Source organism: Labeo rohita, chromosome 16 (assembly GCF_022985175.1).
Source record: "Labeo rohita strain BAU-BD-2019 chromosome 16, IGBB_LRoh.1.0, whole genome shotgun sequence".
Taxonomy (NCBI): Eukaryota; Metazoa; Chordata; class Actinopteri; order Cypriniformes; family Cyprinidae; genus Labeo; species Labeo rohita.
Window position 1 is genome coordinate 4,631,160 of NC_066884.1, and position 24,714 is coordinate 4,655,873.

At 33.7% G+C, this 24,714-nt stretch overlaps 1 protein-coding gene across 4 annotated transcripts in view; it reads left to right on the plus strand.

Annotated features, from left to right (window-relative positions):
* Window positions 1-24,714, plus strand: part of csmd3a (CUB and Sushi multiple domains 3a) — a 352,779-nt gene that overhangs the window by 21,537 nt on the left and 306,528 nt on the right. For all 4 annotated transcript variants that reach the window (XM_051131369.1, XM_051131372.1, XM_051131371.1 and 1 more), the window contains exon 2: window positions 5,498-5,720. In XM_051131369.1, the coding sequence (XP_050987326.1) occupies window positions 5,498-5,720 (223 nt within the window). The remainder of the gene's footprint in view (window positions 1-5,497; window positions 5,721-24,714) is intronic.

The window sequence follows — 24,714 nt, forward strand, 5'->3', positions numbered from 1 at the left end:
GAAATATCAATTTAGTGTTGATTATGAATTCTGTGTGTTGCATTAGTGAATCTCACAAACCTGTTTGGATCTTCTCTCCAAAATCCCCCAGGAAAAAGTAAATTATGTTTTGCTTAAAGAAAATTAAGTCTGTTTTACATATGCATGCATTCTCATTACTGTAACAAGATTTAAATATCCTAGTGTAGTATTTGCAATATAGCATTCAGCTCATGCTGATTTAACTTAAATTAAAACGTTATTGTATTATATTTTTAATTGCATGTAATAAAAATCCTGCACTCTTCCATAGCTTACACAAACAATCTATATATTGCAATGTTTGAGTCACAGCCTGCATAAGGTATTGCATAACTGCAGTGTTGCAATATAATGACTGCTTTTCCAAGCTACAGTAGCTAGTGTGTGGGATTTTTCTTGAGACTTTTCTTTTCATGGTGTTTCAATGTCATGTGCACCTGCCTGTAATCATTCAGGTTGATGAGTATTTATTTTCCAAAAAATGATGTTACACCGATGCAATAATGTTCCATTGACAAGCAGTTCGTATGTGCTCACTGGATGCGAAAATGCAAATGGGCCAATGAGATTTTAGAGTGGGTGGGGTTATTGAGATTAACGCCATATAAATAGAAACCATAAAGGTGACAAACTATCCTGTTGCAGTCTGGGTCAAACACTCATTTACATGAAAAAGTGTTGCAGTAATGAGAATCCTAATCAAAAGAAACATCCGGATGCTTCATACTAATGAGATTTTTGAAGGAAATGTGCTAAACTGTCATGAAAAAAAATTGAAAAGTGTCTATTTTCTTTATGCATTCTTGAAGCATTTCTCTTTGCTTTTCCTTTGAGGTGAGGGTGGATGTGTGGAGTGATTGTGTCAGATCTGTGATGGGTGGCTATGAGTCAATGCAGGCCTTTCCCTTCTGAATTCATTCTCCTTGCCTTCCTGGCTGACTAGAGTGAGAGGGGAAAAAAAAGATGGGAGAGAAAAGATCCTTGATCTCAGGGAGTCGGCAAAGCTAATTACGCCTTAAGGGAAGCGGAAGGGGATAAATGGAAAAGCTCAATTAATGCTGGTTGTCATTACCAGTCTATTTGCTCAGGTTGATGCATAAAAAGCCCTACTAATTTGTGTGTAGCAGGTGGTAGATGCACACCCACGATGGCGGGCGGCTTGACATATGAGGAATGGTCATTAAAACGCGACTCCTAACATCTCGGAGAGCAGCCACATGACGATGGTGACTCAAACATTCGCACAGTTATAGTAGTTATTCATGTCACAGCCGAACCATTATGGGCATCGACGCGCAAACTGGCATGATTTGACTAATGTGATTGTGATGTCAGATGTCACCAGTTGTTTTTCTTTTTCGGAGAGTTGAGAAATGTTTTCGCTGCTGTATTAAGCCCAGAGAGGAATGCTAACTAGCTATACAAACAACTCCCAGAGGATAATTGCATTGCTCGGAGATTGTTCTGTCATAACTCAGAAGGCTTCTAATGTGAAATCTAGTTCACAAATCATTTTACTTCCCTAATTTGGTGTATTTCACAATTAAGCTGAGTATGTGAGAAATAATTGATTTTTGTGCATCAGAAGTTGATTCAATTGGGAAAACTGGCCATAATGTTTCAATATCTCCAATGCATTTTAATGGAATCTTTTGTAAATCTTGTCTGAGTAAGTAACAGTAAGCAAAGAGGGTCGAGTTTAATGAAAACTCAATTTCTGATGGATAAAATCAGTCATCTTACTTTTATTTGAATCAATGATCATTGGGAATATGACAATACAGACATAAAACCAGTTGCAAATGTTTCATGTTGACTTGCAAGTGTTTTTTATTTCTTTTTGTATGTTGTGGTGCTTATAGATTCATATTTTATTCTTTCTCTTTCTGTATTGCTTAAAAATTCCGTCATAACTCAAGAGTCCGAAAGTCTGAGAAGTGTAACATGCACTTCTCAGACCATTTTACTTCAGTAATTTGATGTATTTCACAGTAAAACAGAATACGTGAGAAAGATTGACTTTTATGGATCAAGAATTGATTTGATTGTGAAAACTGGCTGTAATGTTCCAGTGAACTGGGAAATCTCTAATGCATTCCACTGAAATGTTCTGTAAATCTTGTGAGTTCAATGAAAAAGTCAATTGTGATGGATAAAATCAATCATCCTTCCTTTATTATAATTAAAGATAATTGGAAATGCTTCAACACAGAAAACTAGTTGCAGATGTTTCATGCTGATTTTATGTATTTTTATGCTTTTTGATGGTTATGCCAGCTATAGACTCATATTTTCTTCTTTCTCTTTCTGTATTGCTTAGAGATTACGCATCAGGAATTGATTTGATTGTGAAAACAGAGCATAACATTCCAATGAACTGGGAAATCTCCAGTTCCAATAGAATGTTCTTTAAATCTTGTAGCAACGGTAACGAAGGGGACAGAGCTTAGTGAAATGTCAATATTCTCATGGATAAAATAAATCATTCTAACATTATTAGAATTGAATATCACTTAGTATTATATCACATTGTAGGAGTAAAACAAGCTGAAAATGTTTCATGTTGACTTGTGGTAGTTTGTTGCAGTTATAGAATCATTTTCTTCTCTTTGCCTTGTATTCCTCAGAGAGTGTTCAGTCGTAACTCAGAAGATTTACAATGTGAAATGCACTTCTCAGGCCATTTTATTTACATAATTTGGTGCATTTCACAGTTAAACAGAATATGTAAGAAAAAAGGGGTTTTATGCATCAGGAATTTATTAGAATATAAAAACTAAGCATAATGTTCCAATGAATTTGGAAATCTCTAGTTCATTCCAATGGGATGTTCTGTAAACCTTGTCTGGGTAGCAACAGTAACCAAGGGGGCGGAGTTTAGTGAATTAATCAATTTCTGAAGGATAAAATCAATCATTCTGCCTTTATTATAATCAAAGAACTTTAGAAATGCATCACAATACAAACGTAAAACCAGCTGAAAATGTTTCACATTGATTTGCACTTTTTTGATGTTTATTTTGTTGGTTGTGGCAGTTATAGACATAGATATTTTCTTCTTTTTCTCTTTCTGTATTACTCAGACATGGTTTTACTTTTGTAATTTGGTGTATATCACAGTGAAACAAAATGTGTGAGAAAAGATTGATTTTTTTTTTTTTTTATGGATCAGAAATTTATATGATTGTGAAAACTGGCTATAATGTTCCAGTGAACTGGGAAATCTGCAATGCATTCCAATGAAATGTTCTGTAAATCTTGTCCGAGGAACAACAGTAACCAAAGCGGGCAGAGTTTCATTGAAAAGGCAATTTCTAATGGGTAAAATCAACCATTCTTTCTTTATTATAATCAAAGCTAATTGGGAATGTGTCAATACAGAAGTAAAACTGGTTGAAAATGTTGATTTTATGGATTTTTCTTTCTTTTTTGTTGGTTATGGCAGTTAATGATATTTTCTTCTTTCTATTTCTGTATTGCTTAGAGATTACACATCAGGAATTGATTTGACTCTGAAAACTGAGCGTAAAATTCCAGTCAACTGGGAAATCGCCAGTTGCAACGTTTGCAAAAATCCAGTAGAATGTTTTTTTTTTTAAATCTTGTAACAACAGTATCCAAGGGGACGATGCTTAGTGGAATGTCAAATTCTCATGGAAAAAATAAATCATTCTAACATTATTAGAATTGAATATCACTTAGTATTATATCACATTACGGGAGTAAAACAAGCTGCAAATGTTTCATGTTGACTTTTGGTAGGTTGTGGCAGTTATAGACTCATTTTCTTCTTTTTGCCTTGTACTCCTCAGAGTGTTCTGTCATAACTCAGATGATTTACAATGTGAAATGCACTTCTCAGGCCATTTTATTTACATAATTTGGTGCATTTCACAGTTAAACAGAATATGTGAGAAAAAAATGTTTTTTATTCATCAGGAATTGATTAGATTATGAAAACTGAGCATAATGTTCCAATAAATCTGAAAATCTCTAGTTCATTTTGATTGGGATGTTCTGTAAACACTGTCTGGGTAGCAACAGTAACCAAGGGGGGCGGAGTTTAGTGAAAGGTCAACTTCTGATGGATAAAATCGATCATCCTACCTTTATTAGAATTAAATATTACATCACAATACAGAAGTAAAACCAGTTGAAAATGTTTCATGTTGACTTGCAAGTCATTTGTAATTTTTAATGATGTTTTAATAACAAAGTTCGGGAGGAGCACGATCAGATAATTAAACAATTCGGCACAGGTGCAACTCGTCTAGCTAATCATCCGAACTAGCACAAGTCATATATATGCACACAGCCGACTTACCTCTGTCATTCGACAGTTTTTCGGCATCCCCCCTCCACCCCAACTCCTCACTCTTAATCTATCCTCATCCCATACTTGGGATGAAGGGAGTTTTCTGGGTTCAAGCCATATTCTGGGCTAGGAGCCCTCCCCCAGGACAGCAAGCCAAAATATGCTTACTGTTTACTCAACCAGATTAAATGTAAGGGTGAACTCGTGAATTTGTTTTTGTAGGTCGTGGCAGTTATAGACTCCTATTTTCTTCGCTTTCTGTATTGCTCAGACATGGTTCTGTCATAACTTAGGAGACTTACAATATGAAATGAATTTCTCAGACCGTTTTACTTCCATAATTTGGTGTATTTGGTGTATATGTGAGAAAGAATTGGTTTTTATGCCTCAGGAATTGATTAGATTATGAAGTTCCAGTGAAGTGAGAAATCCCCAGTTCATTCCAATGGAATTTTCTTTACACTTTTTCTAAATAGCAACAGAAAAAAAAGAAAAAAATAAGCTTGTTGAAAGGTCAATTTCTGAAGGATAAAATCAATCATCTTACCTTTATGATAATTAAAGGACATTAGAAGTGCATCACAATACAGAAGTAAAACCAGTTGCAAATGTTTCACGATTTCATTGTGATTATTTATTTATTGTAGGTTGTGGCAGTTATAAACTCATATTTCTTCTCTTTCTCTTTCTGTATTGCTCAGAAATAGTGAGAGAATTACAATGTGAAATGCACTTCTCAGATCATTTTACTTCCATAATTTGGTGCATTTCACAGTGAAACAGATTATGTAAGCATGAATTGCTTTTTATGCATCAGGAATTGATTCATTTCTTAAAACTGGGCATAAAGTTCCAATGAACTGGGAAATCTCCAGTTCATTTCAATGGAATGTTCTTTAAAAAGTTCTCTGAGTAGCAACAGTAACCAAGGGGGGGGGGCGAAGCTTAGTGAAAGGTCAACGTCTGATGGATAAAATCAATCATCCTAACATTATTAGAATTGAATGCCCTGTTACACTTGGTAATAGATCATGTTGCAAAAGTAAAAATGTTTGCAAATGTTTCATGTTGACTTGCAAGACATTTGTGATTTTTCTTTTTGTGGTTTATGGCAGTTATAGACTCATATTTTCTTCTCTTTCTCTTTCTCTCTTTTTAAAGGTTTCATTTATACATGTGGTGGGACATTAAAAGGGAAAAATGGGACCATAGAAAGTCCAGGTTTTCCTCACGGATACCCTAACGGAGCGAACTGTACGTGGGTTATTGTAGCCGAGGAGAGAAGCAGGATTCATATAGTTTTTCAGTCCTTCGCTGTGGAGGAAGAATATGACTTTTTATCTTTATACGATGGACATCCTCATCCTGCAAACTTCAGGACAAGGTAAGCGCTTACAGTTTGAAATCAAGAGTTTTGTGCTTGTCATGCTTTAAGTTGGCACAGTTCATTTTTAGCATATGCACGGTGTGCATCTGACGTTTAAAATCTTATTCCGGAAAATGGAGTAGAAATATTGATGACATAATTTCCAGGAGCGTATGCAAATTGTCTCTGTAAAATGAGAATGTCCTTCCCACTGATACCACCTGCTGCTGACCAGCAACAGCCAGCAGCAAATCATGATTCATGGCTGTGACACCAACCAAAGCCTATTGGCTATAAAAAGGAAAGAGAGCCCTTCGATATGTCTCACCCCAACTTCCTGTTTCAATAAGAAATATGTCAGCTCAGGAGAGGCTGTGTAAGTAAGAATAATGTATTCAGCTGGTCAGACAGGGGAACGAAAGGGTCTTGTATTTATTTTTAATGTACATGATCCTGCGTTTTCTGTTTATTTTTTAAATAAGTGGTCATGAAATATTTATTAGAGTTTGTTTTATTTATATGACAAGAGAGTATGTGTGTGTGAGATACATGAAACTAGTTGTTTCCTGGAATAATAGTCAAATATAAAGTTTAGCATTATTAATTTAGGGACCATCCACAAGTTTTTAATGTATTTATTTATATTGAATGCACACTGCTTTTCCTATGTATTAATAAGTGAGTTTGAAATATTAATTTGCGCTCTCTTCTCACATAAAAAATGTCACACAATTCTCACATTAAAAAAAAAGTAGCTAAGAATAATATTAGAGACATGAAACTAGTGGTTTCCAGGGAAAAAAAAAAGTCAGTTATAAAGTTTAGCATTATTAATTAGGTGCCATCCACACATTTTATAATGTATTATTTATATATCCTGAATGTGCACTGCTTTTTCTTCTTTTTTAAAAATTAATAATTAAGCTTGAAATATTAATTTGCGCTCTCCTCTCACATGAGAAATGTCACACAATTCTCACATAAAAAATGTATCTCAGATTAATATGAGAGACATGAAACTAGTGGTTTCCAGGTATAATAGTCAATTATAAAGTTTAGCATTATTCATTTTAGTACTGTCTGGTCACTGAGAATTTTCCAATTAAATACTGTTTTATATATATTGAATGTACATGCTTTTGATTTTTTACTACTTATTTTCAAAGTGTTTTTATGTGAAAAGAGCACACAGAGTAATATGACAGACATGAAAAATAGTTTCCTGGAATAATTGTCTAATCATAAATTTTACTATATTATCTGCAGGTGTCAGCTGGTTGCTGAGCATTTGACATTTTTATTATATACTTTTTTATATATATATATATGCAGAAAGTACATGATCCAGCTTTTAAAAATTCATTTTCAAATAAATAAGTAGGTATTAAAACTCAGAATGAATAAATAAATAATAGTCAATTATACATTTTTGCTTTATTCATTTTGGAACCATCTGATGACTGAGAATTTTAAGGTTTACACAGATAGATAGATAGATAGATAGATAGGTAGATAGATAGATAGACAGATAGACAGATAGACAGAAGGATAGACAGAAAGATAGACAAAGATAGATAGACTCTAGAAATAGATAGATAGATAGATAGATAGATAGATAGATATCATAAAGACAGATAGATAGACAAAGATATCATAAAGATAGATAGACTCTAGAAATAGATAGATAGATAGATAGATAGATAGATAGATAGATAGATAGATAGATAGATAGACAGACAGACAGATAGACAGAAGGATAGACAGAAAGATAGCCAAAGATAGATAGACTCTAGAGATAGATAGATAGATAGATAGATAGATAGATAGATAGATAGATAGATAGATAGATAGATAGATAGATAGATAGATAGATATCATAAAGACAGATAGATAGACAAAGATATAAAGATAGATAGACTCTCTAAAAATAAATAGATAGATATATGATAGATAGATGGATATCATAAAGACAGATAGATAAAGATATCATAAAGATAGAAAGACTCTAAAAATAAATAGATAGATAGAGAGATAGAGAGATAGATAGATAGATAGATAGATAGATAGATAGATAGACAGGCAGATAGATAGAAAGATATCAAAGATAGATAGGCTCTCTAAAAATAAATAGATAGATATATGATAGATAGATGGATATCATAAAGACAGATAGATAAAGATATCATAAAGATAGAAAGACTCTAAAAATAAATAGATAGATAGAGAGATAGAGAGATAGATAGATAGATAGATAGATAGATAGATAGATAGATAGATAGATAGATAGACAGGCAGATAGATAGAAAGATATCAAAGATAGATAGGCTCTCTAGAAATAGATAGGTAGACAGGTAGATAGACAGGTAGATAGAAAGATATCATAAAGAGAGATAGACTCTAGAAATAGATGATAGATAGATAGATATCATAAAGATAGATAGATACATATCATAAAGACAGATAGATAGACACATAGATAGACAGATAGATAGACTTGTAAGAAGTGGTTTCCTGATATAATAGCAAATTAAAATATTTAGCATTATTACTTTAGGTACTGTCTATTCACTGACCATTTAAAGTTTTCCCACGATTTCCTCTCATAAAAGTCTTTTAGTCTTTAGTATTTCATTGAGCTTTGTAGTTGCTGCACTAAACCATGTCATACGCAGTGCTCATTTTGTGAATTATAGACCTGATTACCAGCATTACATGAGGCCGAAACTCTTCTAAATGCTTAAAAGCACACAAAATTAACCTGCACTAACTCTCCTCTAATTAAAGGGTAAACCAATTATTGCAGCGAAACTCTCCACAAGCCAGGAACGAAATCAGCAGACCCCCTGCGTTCAGGTAGCTGAAATTCACTCGTAGCAATTACCATGATTGAAAGTATTTATTTTATGCCAATCTGGCCTTCACAAACACTGTATTCCAAAAACCGACACTTCACTGGCTGAACAGATTGCAAAATAAGTGACACATTGCACTGGTGATGTCATTTCCTCACTACTCCCTCTATTAAAATGCCAGATAGTTGTCATAAAAATGCATTTTTGCTAAATGTTTTTCTCTCAGAATGCATCCATTTGTGATTTGTATTCGGTGTCAGAATTGATAGAACTGATTTTTATGCTGGAAAGTGTTTGTCTGTAATATCAATTGGCTCTTTGCTAAGCGCTTCATAGAATGAATTAAGATTTTCAGTGAAATAGTTTCAGTATTATGCTTACATGAGCTAGAATAACAATGCAAAGCATTATCTGTGTTTGGAGAAATTGTTAAATGACCATGATTAAAATTTGCTACGCCTGTCAATCAAAACAGAAGCAAGTGCTTCTCACAAACAATCAAGAAGAGAAAAGCCTCACTTGATGACAATTGCAACTGATAACATTAGCATACATGAGCATAACTGTTTCTGCTTATTGTAAACTGTTTAGCTGCTGACCTAAATCAAATACCTTTAGGTTTATTACCAATATTTGACACTGGAGCAAATGCAAATGGCCCTTACTTTTGTAATACATTTTGGAAATAATTGCGTAATGCAAATGATTTTGGAAAATGAAAGAGGAAAAAAAAAGTTTGAAAAGTCTCTTACACTCACTAAGTCTGCATTTAATTAATGTAAAATGCAATTAAAAATATTGAAATATATAAAACATAACAATTTAAAATAACCGTTTTCTGTTTTATTAGTTTTTAAAGTGTAATTTATAGCAGGAAAATCATTGTATCATAAATCATTTCTTCAGAAACATTCCTTACTATTATTAATGATGAAAACAGTTGTCTTTCTTAATATTTTTGTGAAAACGGTAATGCAGGGCTTTACAGTTCAACCATTTCAGTCGCATTTGCAACTGAAAACTACTGCGTGCGACTCTGAAAAATTTTTTTGGAGCACCAGTGCAACTGACCTGATCAGCATATTTGTGTTTGCCCTTCAAAGGTTTTGACGTGTTTTTGCAGCGTTGAGTATCACAGACATACCTTGCTAAGTCTTTCATAAACAAAGTGTAGAGAGAGTGTAATAAGAGATTGATTGTGCAGTGTAGAGAGTTTCGTTGATTATAATGAAACTTTGTGAGATTGCGATGAACTAAGATGAGTGACAGCTTTTAATGATTTTTAAGGGAGTTTGTAAATGAGATATTGATTTAATACAACAGTTACAAGAAGTTAATATTAAGTGACTTACATTGTCTGACTATAACACTATTGCCTGATTTTGCTCTATTTCTTCATCAAAAAAAGTCACAACTGAGCCGCTGCACATCTCCATTCAAACAGCATTGTTTCATTTATGAACGTGTGTTTTTATACGAATCTGGCGAGTCAATGATTCAATTTCCCATTCATAAAGACAGTCACTTGCTTTATTCCTGAATGAATCAGCCTTTCGAACAAATCAAATAAATGAATGATTCAGTAATTAATACTGGCAGTTTTAGTTTCATTTTTAAAGTATCTTTTCAGTTATTTAAATCATTTATTATTTTTGTATTCAAAATTTTATATTTAAAACATTAATCTGAGCATGAATTTATGAATTTGATTGTACGCATGCCACCTCTGAGCCTCATCAAACATATAAAAATACACATACAAGCCACTTCTGTGTTCTTCTGTGCCACCTCTACAAATTAATATTGTTAAAGGAGAAATTCACTTCCAGAACAAAAATTTTCAGATAATGTACTTACCCCCTTGTCATCCAAGATGTTCATGTCTTTCTCTATTCAGTCGTATAGAAATTATGTTAAGGAAAACAGGATTTCTCTCCATATAGTAAAGTTAATTTCTCCTTTAACCCTTTAACTGTCACCATCCCCACAGTGGGACGCCTAAGTTTACTTCACCATGTTACAACTAAATCCTAATCTAATCATGACAAACATCGTTGGAAAGGTCTAAGACTCCTAAATAGATATTTTACCATATTTTTACAAGTTACAAATTATGTAGGAAAAGTAATAGATTAATATATGTCAAGAGTGCAACTTAAAAAATCTACATCATAACATGAGTTCTGACCTTTCTTTGTTGGCTTTTTCTCTATCACGTTTTAGAAATCATAAGAAATTATATATCAGTTCAAAACTTAAAATCTCAGAATTCATCCTTTGAAAGGCATTTTAAAATCAGACATTGCATTACCATAGAAAATGTACATTAAAATCATATTACACAATGTTTTCATTCATGAATTATAAAAATTTAAGTCTGGATAGTGCATTTTTATGTATGTGTTCAAAAATGGGAGTGATAGTTAAAGGGTTAACTCAGAGTTCTTGTCATATTTTATTAGCATTTTCTAAACTGCAGCCAATAAACTGTGATAATGTGAGAAATGATAGTTTAAGGTTTAAGGTGTCTGCATAAATTTTGGTTTGACTGTATCTAAAAACTAAAAGCAAGGTTTTATCAAGCCTGTATTCCAAATTTGACTTAACAAACTTTGCTTTTCTAGTTAAAAATACAGATTATACGAATTCCTGTTTCCTCACAATCAAATTGCAATTCTGCAACTTGTTTACTATCTAAATTCAAATTCAAGAACTACTCCATTCTCGATTCAATTCTAAATGGTGCACAACCCTGTTACATATACTGTAGTACATGCTTGAGATCCTACTCTATTCCATACAGACTTTAAGGCATGAGCATTATCTGACATTTTTGATAAAACACAGACAGGAAACTCTGGAAGTCTGCCTTGAACCAAAGCTCACAGAGCAGCAGACATAATGGGGCTAGCACTCAATGGGACACAATAACTTCTCAAGGAGAAGGTAGATCGTTCAAAATAACACAATGTACTGTACTGACATCTTCTCATGGATCAACAATGGCAGATACTGCATGTTCTGAGAAGCAAAATTATTCTTTTTGGCTCTTGAGTTTTGCTGTTTGTATTGGATGATACTTCAAGAGCATCTATTGCTTGATGGTAATGAAACGACTGTTCTCCTGTTCTTTTATCGAAGTGCTAACCCAATACTCATAAATGTTTGAGTAATTCTGTTAAACCCTAGAACACGGTAGAGCTGGCATCACTGCTTTTACATTCTTCAAAAGATTAATGCTTTAATAACTGCAAATGAAGTGGCATGTCTGCAGAGGAGAAGGAAAAAAGTATTGATTTACTTACAGCTTAGATAATGAAGGACTGGCTCTTATTCCACAGTGTTTTTGCAAAGATTTGCTGTATTCAATCGAAGGTCTATTAAAGAGAGTATATAATGGAAAAACTTCAAATACTTAATGACCAGACAGTGGAAAATCGCCTAAAATCGCACAAGATGAGAGCACTGCGCTTATACCTTCAAAAACTACAACTGCCGCTTTGCTAAACCTGCCATGAAAACATTAACCAGTCCTGCCATAACAGTTGCTTTCCAACATATTATCAGACAAGCTTTTGCTTGTTTCTAATGAAAGAATATGGAAGTCATGAAAAAAAAAAAAAAAAAAAAAAAATATATATATATATATATATACAGTACTGTGCAAAAGTCTTAGGCCACTAATATTTTCATCAGCTAAAAAATGGTTTAAAGTCAGTTAAAGTTGGTCTTTTGCTGTAGTGTGTCAGTAGAAAATATCAGATTACATTTCCAAACATTCATTTTGCCATTAAACATAATAATCCAGTGAGATTTTTGTTTGCACAAGGAGTCTGACAACAGCGAGTACACTGCATAGAGATCTGATCTCATCATCATCCAGTCTGTCTGGAATGACATGAAGAAACAGAACAAACTCAGACAGACTAAATCCAGAAGAACTGTGACAAAGTCTCCAGGATGCTTCAAGAAACCTACCTGCAAAGCTGCAGCACTGTTAAAAGTTTTAGGCACTTGTGTAAAAATGCTGTAAAATGAGGATGCTGTCATAAATAGATTTTCTTTATCAGTTACCTTCTATTAACTAAATGAAATCAACATTTGGTGCGACCATTCTTTGCGTTTACAGCAGCTTTTGCCCTAGGTGCACTTGCGCAAAATTTTTCAGGTAGCTTTGCAGGTAGGTCTCTTGAAGCATCTTGGAGACGTTGCCACAGTTCTTCTGGATTTACTGTTTCAGTTTGTTCTGTCTTCATGTCATTCCAGGAAGACTGGATGATGATGAGATTAGATCAGTGTGGAGCACTGGCTGTTGAGATCCAAAAATCTCACTAGATTATTACAATTAATGGCAAACAGAATGTTTGGAAATGTAAACCGATATTTTTTACTGACACACTACAGCAAAAGATAGAAATAACTTTAAACCATTTTTTTAGCTGGTGAAAATACTAGTGGCCTAAGACTTTTGCACAGTACTGTATATATGTATATATATATATATATATATATATATATAATATTATTATTATTATTATTATTATTATAGATGAATGGAAAGTTCGAAAGAATTTATTTGATGATGTAATGTAAATTATTGTGATGATGTAAAATTACTGTCACTGGCAGAATGAGTCATCAATATTTTTGGTCTGTTTGGTCAGAGAAAAACTGAACGTTTTAAATGTGTATCTACTATAAGTTAGTTTTGTGAAGTTTTTGGACTAACTGCCAAAACCTGCAAATATTTTGCATGAGTCATACAGGAAAAGGTACAAACGTAAAATTTTTATTAGGTTTCCAGCTGCATCCCTTCATCATATTTTCTACCATTTTTTTTCTTTCAAATCTGATTTTGTGTATCAGCATCTCCATCAGCGTTTTTTCGGAAGGTCCTGGAAGCTGGCATCTCAGGACGTAACTTGTTTTGTATCCAGCAAATAGGGAAATATTTAGCTTTCCTCTGGCGACCCTCGATTTCAACACGTTGTGGAAAAATCCATTTATCAAAGCAATTCAAGCAGATGCCTTTGATACGTTACTTATCCCACCACTGCCTGACATCGCAATCTGTCATTTTTCTGTTCAGAACGTGCCGTCCCAAAATAGCACCGCGCAGCAGCACAACCTGAAGGAAAACACACAGAGCGTCCAGAATGATGAAGCAATATCACCAATTAAAAGTTGCCCTCTTGTTTGACGAGTCAGATTAGAGAGTTTCATTACAGTGTGACAATTAGTTAATTGTGCTTTTGCACAGAAATCTAAAAATCTTAATTGATAGCTTATTTTGACCCGTGCTTGTTATTAAAGCTAGATGTCATACTCTGGCAAGCATAATATCTCATAATATTGCAAAGAATAAATAATTACAGACTCTGTTGTTTTTGCATGCCTTCCCTAGCATGGCAAACTAATTACATGCTTTGGTTATGCTAACATGTTAAAGCTATAAATGAACATATCACACCTTAACTGTGATGATATGATTTTGAAGCGTCATGAAACGCCTCGTTTTATTGCAGGTCAGTTCTAACGACAGTTTCGAAACAAAGGTTAACCTGGAGGGAAGGAAAGAGCATAGTAACTATCTGAGCTCCAGTCAGCTTTATTTTAATTTAGTGTGGTTAAAAGAATAGTTCATCCAAAGAGAAAATCATTATTTAATCAACCTCATGTTGTTCGAAACCCATACGTCTTTTTCTCAGAAAAAAAGGGAATGCAAAAAGACAGTGTGTCTGCCGTTTTCCATGCAATTACAATAAATGAGGCTTTTTAAGCATTTATAATTATGTAAATGATTAAAAATACTTATTTCTAATAGCATTTATTAACATTTTACATTTTATTTTTATATTTTCAGTTTTCATTTGTATTTAAGTTTTTAATGTTTAATTTGCTTTGCTTTTGTCATTTTTGTTTTATTTTTAAGACATAAATATATATTTCTTTTTTCTTTTTGTTTGTGGTAACACTTTATATATGCGTTATAAAAGTAGTTTTCATGCATTAATTATGCCTTATAAAGCATTGTATGAATTATTGTAAACAGTTATAATACATAATAATACTTATCTATTCATTGTTAGACCTTCAATATAATGTATGCTGCAAGTATGATGCATTAAAACACACAACAAACAAATTACAATTATTTCTGAAAAGGTTTAATGCATTACAAAATATATTATGACATTTTTTTTTATTATACTTTTATTGTACTTGAAAGGCTTTAAGTGTAACCTTGTTTGTTTTAATCATTTTTGTACTTTTTCAGTTATTTGTCAAGGCAGAATTTTTCATTTTTAACTCCAAGTATGTATTTTTCAAATAGTGTTTATGTTTTATTTCAGCTTTATTTCAATTACTGAGAACTACACTACCAGTCAAAAGATTTTTAAAGAACTCTCTTCTGCTCACCAAGCCTGCATTTATTTGATCTAAAGTACAGTACAGCAAAAACAGTACAATTTTGAAATATTTTTACTATTTAAAATACGCTTTCTATTTGAGTACATTTTAAAATGTAATTTATTCCTGTGATTTCAAAATCATTCGAATATTCTGATTTGCTGCTCAAAAAACCATATATTCTTCTTCTTCTTCTTCTTCTTATTATTATTATTATGTTTCTTTGAGAATTAGAAACAGAAGTTATCTGAAACAGAAATCTTTTGTAACATTTAAAAAAAAAAAGAAAAACAATAAAATTAAATTAAATAAAAAAAAATATATATACAGACTCCAAGTTTTTGAATGGTGTAGTTATTTTAGAAAAATACTGATCTTTGGATCATTCTATTCATCAAAGAATCCAGAAAAAATGTACTCAAGTGTTTTAAAAATTAATGATTAGTAATAATAATAATAAATAAATATTTGTTGAACTGCAAATCATATTAAAATCATATATTAGAATCATATTAAAATCATATATTTTAATGATTTCTGAAGGATCATGTGACACTGAAGACTGGAGTAATGGTGTTGAAAATTTAGCTTTGATCGCAGGAATAAATTACATTTTAAAATATATTCAAATAGAAAGCAGTTACTTTAAATAGTAAAAATGTTTCACAATATTACTGCTTTTGCTGTATTTTGGGTCAAATAAACGCAGACTTGGTGAGCAGAAGAGAATTATTTAAAAAAACATTAAAAATTGTACTGTTCAAAAACTTTTGACTGGTAGTGTTTTCAAGTTTTGCTGTAGTTAATAGTAATAACACTGATGATTTGTGAATGAATCATTCTTTTGAGTCAAATATTTAAATTGGTTGATGAAGTTTGCAAAGTCGGGCCACAGTTTTTACAAAGCCATTGGCACCAATGCTATCTACAATCGATTTACGCTTTTGATGCATTTGGAAAATGCAGCCTTAGACTGAATGATTTGCTCACAAACTGGACTGATCCAGTTCTCAGTAATTCAGTGGTCCGATTGTGGTGGTTAGGATTACAGTGAAGAATGACTTAAATGAGATCCTCACACAAGTTGAACTACTTTTTGATGCTGTTATTGTGATTTAGCTTCTTTTTTGAAGCATAAAAGCTTCAAAAGGATCAAAGATTCAGCTACTTTTACTTTAATTGCATGGAAAAGAGTGACCAGCACAATGCAAAATTACTCCCTTTGTGCTCAGTGCATGAAAGAAAATCATGTCTATGGACTTGAAGGTGGATAAATAATGCCAGGAATTTCATTTTTTCGGACAAACTGTTCCTTTAACCTCTCAAAGAATGTGTTGTAGAGTTTCATGACCCTTTAAAATCAGCCTAGGCGAGACACAAATGAACAATAAACCAAAGCGCCACTTCAAAACATCGTCAAGATAAGAGTCAGAATGAAAAATTGCGTTCTGTCCTTTACTTAGCCGGCAGCTATGATAACAACGCAGCTTTTCAGAGCGCGTTCTCGCAATACCTGCAGAAACGCAAATCCGTTTGCATGAGAAATGGCTGAGAGACACTTCTCTTGACCTGATGAATGAATTCAGTGCGGGCGTAAGGAATGCATTTGTCTCTCATGAAGCATTTTGGGAAATTGCTAAAGCATATCTGCAGATTTCTCTCCTTTCTGCAGCCGGTTTCAGAGATACGGGGCAGCAGTCAAATACAGATTAACGACGAAGAGACGAAACGCATCAGAATCAAGGAGAGGCTTACAAAGCCTGATTGGTGAGACGGCGCTCTGTATGCAAGGCCAATCGGAGCACACTTATTTACTCAACCTTCAGAGCGCACCGTGCTAATTGGATAACGCAGTCCGGTCAGATGTGAGCGGCGTGTGTTTGAGTAATTGGCCTGTCTTGCTTCTCCTAAATAGTGTCTGCCCAGTCATTTAACTTTGAAGTGTCTTCGTTGCGCACACGCGCAATGTTTTGCGCGCCGAGAATCAACTTTCTTTGATGTACAGTGTCATCTTGTAACCATAATTCGTCTTACAAGTCTAGGGAGAAAGAGCTGAGGCTCTCTGGTCAGTGCCACGCGGGTGATAAATGACATTTCAGCTCCGCGTGTCGGCCTAGCAGAGCCATTTGCTGTAAATTGATGTAAATCTTCGCTGAGGTCATAATGTTTTCTTTACAGGAGCAGTTTAGATAAAAACAGGGATTCTGTCTTTACCCAAAATGACTCACCTTCATGGCTTCGAATGAAAAGAATGCAAATGGAGATGAATGCTGGCCTACACGCTGTTGTTTTTCATGCAGCCACAATAGCTGAAAGTGATCAAGGCTGTCATACTTCAAAAAAGACAAACAAGCTGCATAAATGTAGTTTAAATCATGCTGAAGCCATAAAATATCTTTATGTAGGAAAGTATAGTTTGTTTGTACGTTGACAGACATCACTATGAACTGTGATGATATAGAGAATAGCTCCATCTTCAACTTTTACATTTTTTTCATGTAGACAAAAGCGACTTGAAAATGAGGAATACAACAAGCAATTCATCTTAAAGGAGCAGTTCACCCAAAAATACAAATTTGCTCAGGCCGTCAAGTAGGCCTGGGTGATATGGCCAAAAAATTATCACAATATTTTTTTTCATATCAGTCAATATCGATAATTAACATGATAAATGTCAAATTTTTATTTGATTTTTAAAGGTGGATTTTTGCTACAGTGTGAAAGTTGTAAAAACCAAACAGTTAAATGTGGCTTTAAAATATTCTTTATGGTCAGAACATGACAAACGCTTCTTGTTTTTTGAATTCTTCACACTTTTTTCCAGTCATTTTTCTTAACAAAATAAATATCTTAATAGAAAAAAAATCTTAGTTTTGCATGCTTTAATGAGTAATATTGTTTCAAATCAAGAAACAGGTTTGTTTTACCTGATAATATTAATAATAATAATATAACTTTTTTTTTTGTCTCTTAGAAATACACATTTGATAGTCATCATTTTCATACAGACAAAAGTGACTTAAAAGTGAGGAATACAAGAAGCAATTAATCTTAAAGGAGCAGTTCACCCAAACATAAAAATTTGCTCAGGATGTAGATGAGTTTGTGTCTTCATTAGAACAGATTTATAAGCTGTAAAAACAATTTGTTGAGTCAACTTAAAATAATTTTTGTTACCTGGCTGCCTTTAAGATTTTAAGTTCAGTCAACTCAAAGAAGTTTAGTCAACTTAAAATGTTAAGTTGTACTAAGTGACAACTCATATACTTGAGTTGATTCAACTTATAATTTTAAGGCGGCTGGGTAACAAGCCCAGCTTTTAAGTTTAACAAACCACATTTTTTAGTTTAGTCAACTCAAATATCAACTCAAAGTTGTGTCTTAGTACAACTTAACATTTCGATTTGGTTGTATATGTATATATAAATACACACAAATTAATGTATATATTTAAGAGAAATATGTTATTTATGTACAAAATATTTTAATTTACATATAATTTAAATTATATAAAAATTATAATAAATACATATACTTGTAAATATTTCTTACATATATACATGAATGTGTATGTATTTATATACACATAATAATTACACACAGTACACACACATATATTATGCAAACTCAAACTTTTATTTTGTATGAGATTAATCGCATTTAAGCATTACGTCACTTGCTCACCAATGGATTCTCTGCAGTGAATGGGTCCCGTCAGAATGAGAGTGCAAACAGCTGATAAAAGCATTGCATTGGCTAAAATATGTACATTATAATGCTTTCTCCTTTGAAAATGTAGTCTTGTCTGAATCAGGAGAGAAATATGCACAAATCAAGCATCATTTAAAAGTCCAAAGCAGTTCTAAACAAATATGTGACCCTGGACCACAAAGCCAGTCATAAGTAGCACGGGTATGTTTGTAGCAATATCCAACAATACATTGTATGGGTCAAAATGATTGATTTTTCTTTTATGCCAAAAATCATTAGGATATTAAGTAAAGATCATGTTTTGTAAATTTTCTAACGTAAATATATCAAAACTTAATTTTTGATTAGTAATATGCATTGCAAAGAACTTAACTTGGACAACTTTAAAGGTGATTTTCTCAATATTTAGATTTTTTTGCACCCTCAGATTCCAGATTTTCCAAATATTGTTCTAGCCTTACAAACTATACGTCAATGGAAAACTTATTTATTCAGCTTTCACATAATGCATACATCTCAAATTCAAAAATTTGGAGCCTTATGATTGGTTTTGTGGTCCAGGGTCACATATGTTGGTGAATTATGAATTACAGACTAGTATTTTGGCCAAAAGGAATGGTGCAGCTTTTTGGCTTGACAAGATTTATTAATTGATGGACTTGAGTAATGTGAATTGCTTGTGGATTATTGTGATGTTTTTATCAGCTGTTTGGACTCTCATTCTGACGGCACCCATTCCCTTCAGAGGATCCAATTCATGGCATGCTCTCCTTCAGCTGTGCCTTTAAAAAACTCTCAGTTTGTGTAACTCCGATACTCACCTGTCAAATCAGGTGTAGAACGGCTTCATTTTATTCCGTCCATCAGAAACCTGTACAAATTTAAATTAAATTTGACCGATGCTCAGTGCTCAATAATATTTCATGCCCAAAGCTTTTCCAGCTTTTGAGAGCCAGAAAAGTTTAACATATCTTTTATATCTATTCATATCCAGAGGAAAGTTTTGTTGCACACATGTTGCTCTTTCTTAGCTCGAGGGAGTTCATGGAGTTTTCTAGCCATGCTTCATTTAGTCAAAAGCAAGCATTCGTTTTGTTTAAGATGCTTTAAGATGCTTCTTCTAAATGAGACAAATAAATAAGACCATGAGCTGTAAAATGAATGTAATTTGTGCTTACAAGAGTTTGTTTATATTGACTTCTTTAACTTTTAATTGCATATTTTGGTGGTATCCTGGCATATATTGAGATCTCTTAAGTGGAGTTTTCAGATAATCTCATTCCTTTCTGAACAGTAAAGATATTTGGATCTCGCTTGTGATTTGTATATGCAAGCTATGTTTATATAAAATAAAAACATACTGCATGTCTTCTTTTACAATGTGTGTGTCTGTTTGTGTGAATGCTGACTCACAGTCAGCTTGCAAAAACCAATAAGACTGAAGATCTCTTATTGGCACTCTCTTTGGGATAATTCACATTTTTTTCTCCAGCATTTGATTGTTCTTCAGTTGTGGTAATTAATCCCTCAGATCCACTGGCTGTCCGCAGGCTCAAAAGGTTTATTTTTTCAATACAAACAACAATTAACAACATTATTGCAGGCATGTGGCACTTTCTGTTTTCTTAGCGGCCTGTGTGGGTTAAAATGCTGATCTTGAGGATTTTTTTTTTTTTTTTTTGAGACTTTCGGCATAAAGTCTGGTCCAGTTTTGTGTTTATTCTGGCCGTCCACAGGCTGAGGCTGATGTTACTTGGCACTTTGATTGACCTCTGTTTAACCACACATTACGTTTGCATATGGTTTCACTCAACCTCTCTAATATCCCTCCGGACTTCACTATACAATTTTCTGCTAATTGCCTTGAGGCCAGGTGAGAGATGTGCTCATCAAATCATTAACTCCAGCTCTAGCGTTGCATAGAGTTTGTAGTAATTCAATTTCTCAGAGTCTTAAATAATAAGTAATCTTAACAGGAACACGAAACGAAGTTTGCAACGCATTTAAAGGCACTGCAAGCGAGGTTTCGGCATGTGTGACGTATTTCAGAGCGAAGTGAAATATTTGGCTGGAAATAATTTAGGATGGGAATTGATTTTATCCTCTGAGATTTGATTGGATTGTGAAAAGTTGGGGTCTGATGTTATTGGTTAATATTGTTTTTCCCACCCCTGCAGCCTTGATTACATCAGGAGAAAAGTCATTTCAGAGGTGGAGAAAGTTATTGCATTTTGATGAAAGAATATGAAATATGTTTTTTTCCTTTCGGAAAAACATGCACTGAATGAATCGTGAGCAATCAGAGCAGGGATATTATGTCAGAAATTAAATAAGGTTGGTTTTTGATTTCATGTTTACATTAAAAAGCTGTAGTACATCCATGAAATGGCAATACATAAATAAACAAACCTAATTTCACATTGAATATCCAAATTTTTACATTGCAGATGTATGGCTGAGAACGGCATCTCACATTGACTTTAATGAAACTTTAAAAAAGATCAAACTGGTTGTTGTCCAGCAAGAATTAGATTGGAAAGTGTTGTCATGGTGCTTTAGATCTTCAGCTAATTTAAATTCACCAAGATCATCCTGAAAGAGTAAAGTTTTGCAAACCCACGTTCTACGAATCCCTTTACATCCCTTGACTTTTTTCTACTTGTTCGAAGGTCAAATACATGTTTTTTTTTACTCTTCATGTTGTCAAATACATTTTATTGTGTATAATTTCCACTTTCCCGTCTCTGAAAATTGCCCTTTTGTGACGCTATCAGGTTTTTCATGTGGATGTCAAAGCGACATGTGACTCTTGGATTGAGCAGTGTAATATAGCCCTAATGCGAGTCATGTCAAATGGCCTTGATGAACACCTGCATAAGACATGCTTAAGATTAATATTTCTGTCAACATAAAATCAAAATAGACATTTTACTTATTGCACTTATTACACTTGTCTTGAATTAATCATTGCACATTATGTCAAACTAGAGGTGGGCGATATGACAGAAATATTATGATCCACAAATTCTTTTTCAGGTTAGTTTTTAACATTTTGCTAATTGCTGAACAGTAAAAACTAGCAGGCCATACAGCTAATATAAGTAAAAAGTTCTTATGCTTATTAAGAACAAAGCAACAAATGACAGGCATTAGAACAAATAAATGCACTAGAACAAAAGCAAGTGAAGTAAAATGTGCTTTAAATTTTTCAGGTTAGTCTGTCTAACTGTAGTGTTCAGGTAAGACATATTACAGAAACTGAAACAAGTAATTTAATATAAAATGAACAATGTATGCATAACATATCGATTTTTATTAGAACTACAAAATGATTCAATCATACATATCGTGAAAATCTGACTTTTTCCATGTTTAAGTGCTATAATTGGGTCCCCAGTGCATCTACCAACCCAGAAAACATGAAAAAGGACAACCTAGTAACTTTTGGTAAGCCTTTTTCAGCAAGCTTGTGGAAAAAACAAGCCGCTCAGGACCTTATTATAATATTACCACCCCTTAATCTGCACGTTTCCACCCACGACACCGTAATTTTGTTTTCGCAAGCGGCAACGGTCTACCAGTTCTAACGCCATAGAAAAAGTTCGAACAAAGCATGCTAACTGTGCACACAGAACACTATTTAAAGTCCCAGCCTCAGAGGACACCAGAAAGCAGTGGATTTATTGATTTATTTACTGTATATTACACTGCTGCCACACAGATCTAATATAAACATGCAATTTCTTTCCCAGCTGTTTACCTTCACAGACATAACTGACTGTTTTTGTAACTCATCTGTGGTTTTAATGTAAACTTGTGTGTATTTGACAGTTTAATTGCAATAAGACATGAAAGAGGGTTTAGTTTAGTACTCACATGCTGTGTGACAGACACTTTGTGTGTAAGTGCTTCGGATGTGTACGCTCAGAAAACCCTATATCAGAAGTTTCAACTAATACGTTTTTTTTTTTTTTTTTTTAGCAGAGTATCAGAGGTATGAGCTGTAAAGGCACAGCCCTATTCTGGAAAAGGGGGCGGGGAGCAGCAGCTCATTTGCATTTAAAGAGACATCCATTAAAACAGCGTGTTTCTGCTTCCACTCAAAATAGGCATTTTTAAAAATGATATAATAAATAATCTGTGGGGTATTTTGAAGTGAAACTTCACAGATGCATTCTGCGGACACCTGAGGTTATATTGCATATTGTAAAAAAGGGCATAATAGGTCTCTTTTAATGACAGACAACAGCAGGTCTTTTAGACTGCTGTCACTTTAAGAGCTCATGTGCAAAACTAATATACTGACAAGCATCCTATTTTCTCCCATTAACTCATCTGTGGTTTTAACACAAACTTGTGTGTATTTGACAGTTTAAGTGCAATAAGACATGAAAGGGAACTTAGTTTAGTGCTTACATGCTGTGTGACAGACACTTTGTGTGCACATGCTTCGGATGTGTGCGCTCAGAAAACCCTATATCAGAAGTTTAAACTAATACGGTTGATGATTTCAGCACAATAGACATGATAATCAGAACCAAACAGATGTTTTTTTTGGCAGAGTATCTGAGGTACAAGCTGTAAAGGCACAGCCCTATTCTGGAAAAGGGGGCGGGGAGCAGCAGCTCATTTGCTTTTTAAAGCGACATGCATTAAAACGGAGTGTTTCTGCTTCCACTCAAAATAGGCATTTTCAAAATTACATAAATGATCTTTGTTGTATTTTGAGGTAAAACTTACATAGGTGTCTTTTAATTACAGACAACAGCAGGTGTTTTAGACTTCTGTCACTTTAAGAGCTCATGCGCGGAACTAATATACTGACACGCATCCTATTTTCTCCCATTAACTCATCTGTGGTTTTAACACAAACTTGTGAGTATTTGACAGTTTAAGTGCAATAATACATGAAAGAGAATTTAGTTTAGTACTCACGTGCCGTGAGACAGCCACTTTCTTTGCACGTGCTTCGGATGTGTGTGCTCGGAAAATACTATGTCAGAAGTTTAAAGTAGTATGGCTAAAAAAAAAGATTTCAGCGCGATAGGCATGATAAAAAAACAGATGCTTTTTGGCAGAGTATTTGAGCTGTAAAGGCACAGCCCTATTCTGGAAAAGGGGGCAGGGAGCAGCAGCTCATTTGCATTTAAAGAGACGTGCATTAAAACAGAGTGTTTCTGCTTCCACTCAAAACAGGCATTTTAAAAATGATATAATAAACTATCTGTGGGGTATTTTGAGGTGAAACTTCACAGATACATTCTGGGATACACCAGTCTGATCAAATACATACAATCAAGTCATGCTGCTTTAGTCAAGCATCCCATTTTATGGATATAAATTGTGTTGCAGTTATTCATATTGACTTTGATATGTTTGTTAATTTGCTTGTTTATGTCATCGAGTGCTCAAGTGTCTGTTCTCATGATTGTGTCGGCACTAGAACTCACTGCGGTTCAGCTATCACAGCTTAGTTGCTCCCTGAATGCTGATGGTACTTTTGTGAAATGATATTTTCAAATTGTTGGGGCTCATTGATCTTTTCCAAGTTTCCAATATCAGAGAGCTTCACATCCTATTAAAGCGGGACCGGCTGTGATACTAAGACAATAATTTGGATGAGTTCTTATGAAATAGGAAGAAATGAGTCATTCTTTATGTCTTGTTGTGTAAACCAAAATCGAGTAGGCGAAAGGTGTAAAGCGTGCGCGACTCCTGGGAGAGATAGTATTGTCAAACGTGCTAAGAATAGTGTGCCAAAATAGTATTTGGACTTTTTTGGCCTCACTTAAAAATGCATGAATTTTTGCATTAGATATTATGCAACCAAATAGCATTTGCAAACAAATTATGCTAGATCTAATCTCAGAGGTAACTTCAGTTTTCTGAAACATTTATAAATAATATAGCCATGGTGTTGTCATTTCAGCCCTATGTTCGTTTGTGAAATGTTTTGCATAAAGTGTTGGTGGATCTTATAAAAGAGGTCACACTTCACCCCAAAATTCAAGTTAATTTGATCAAAGGAAATAAAAAGG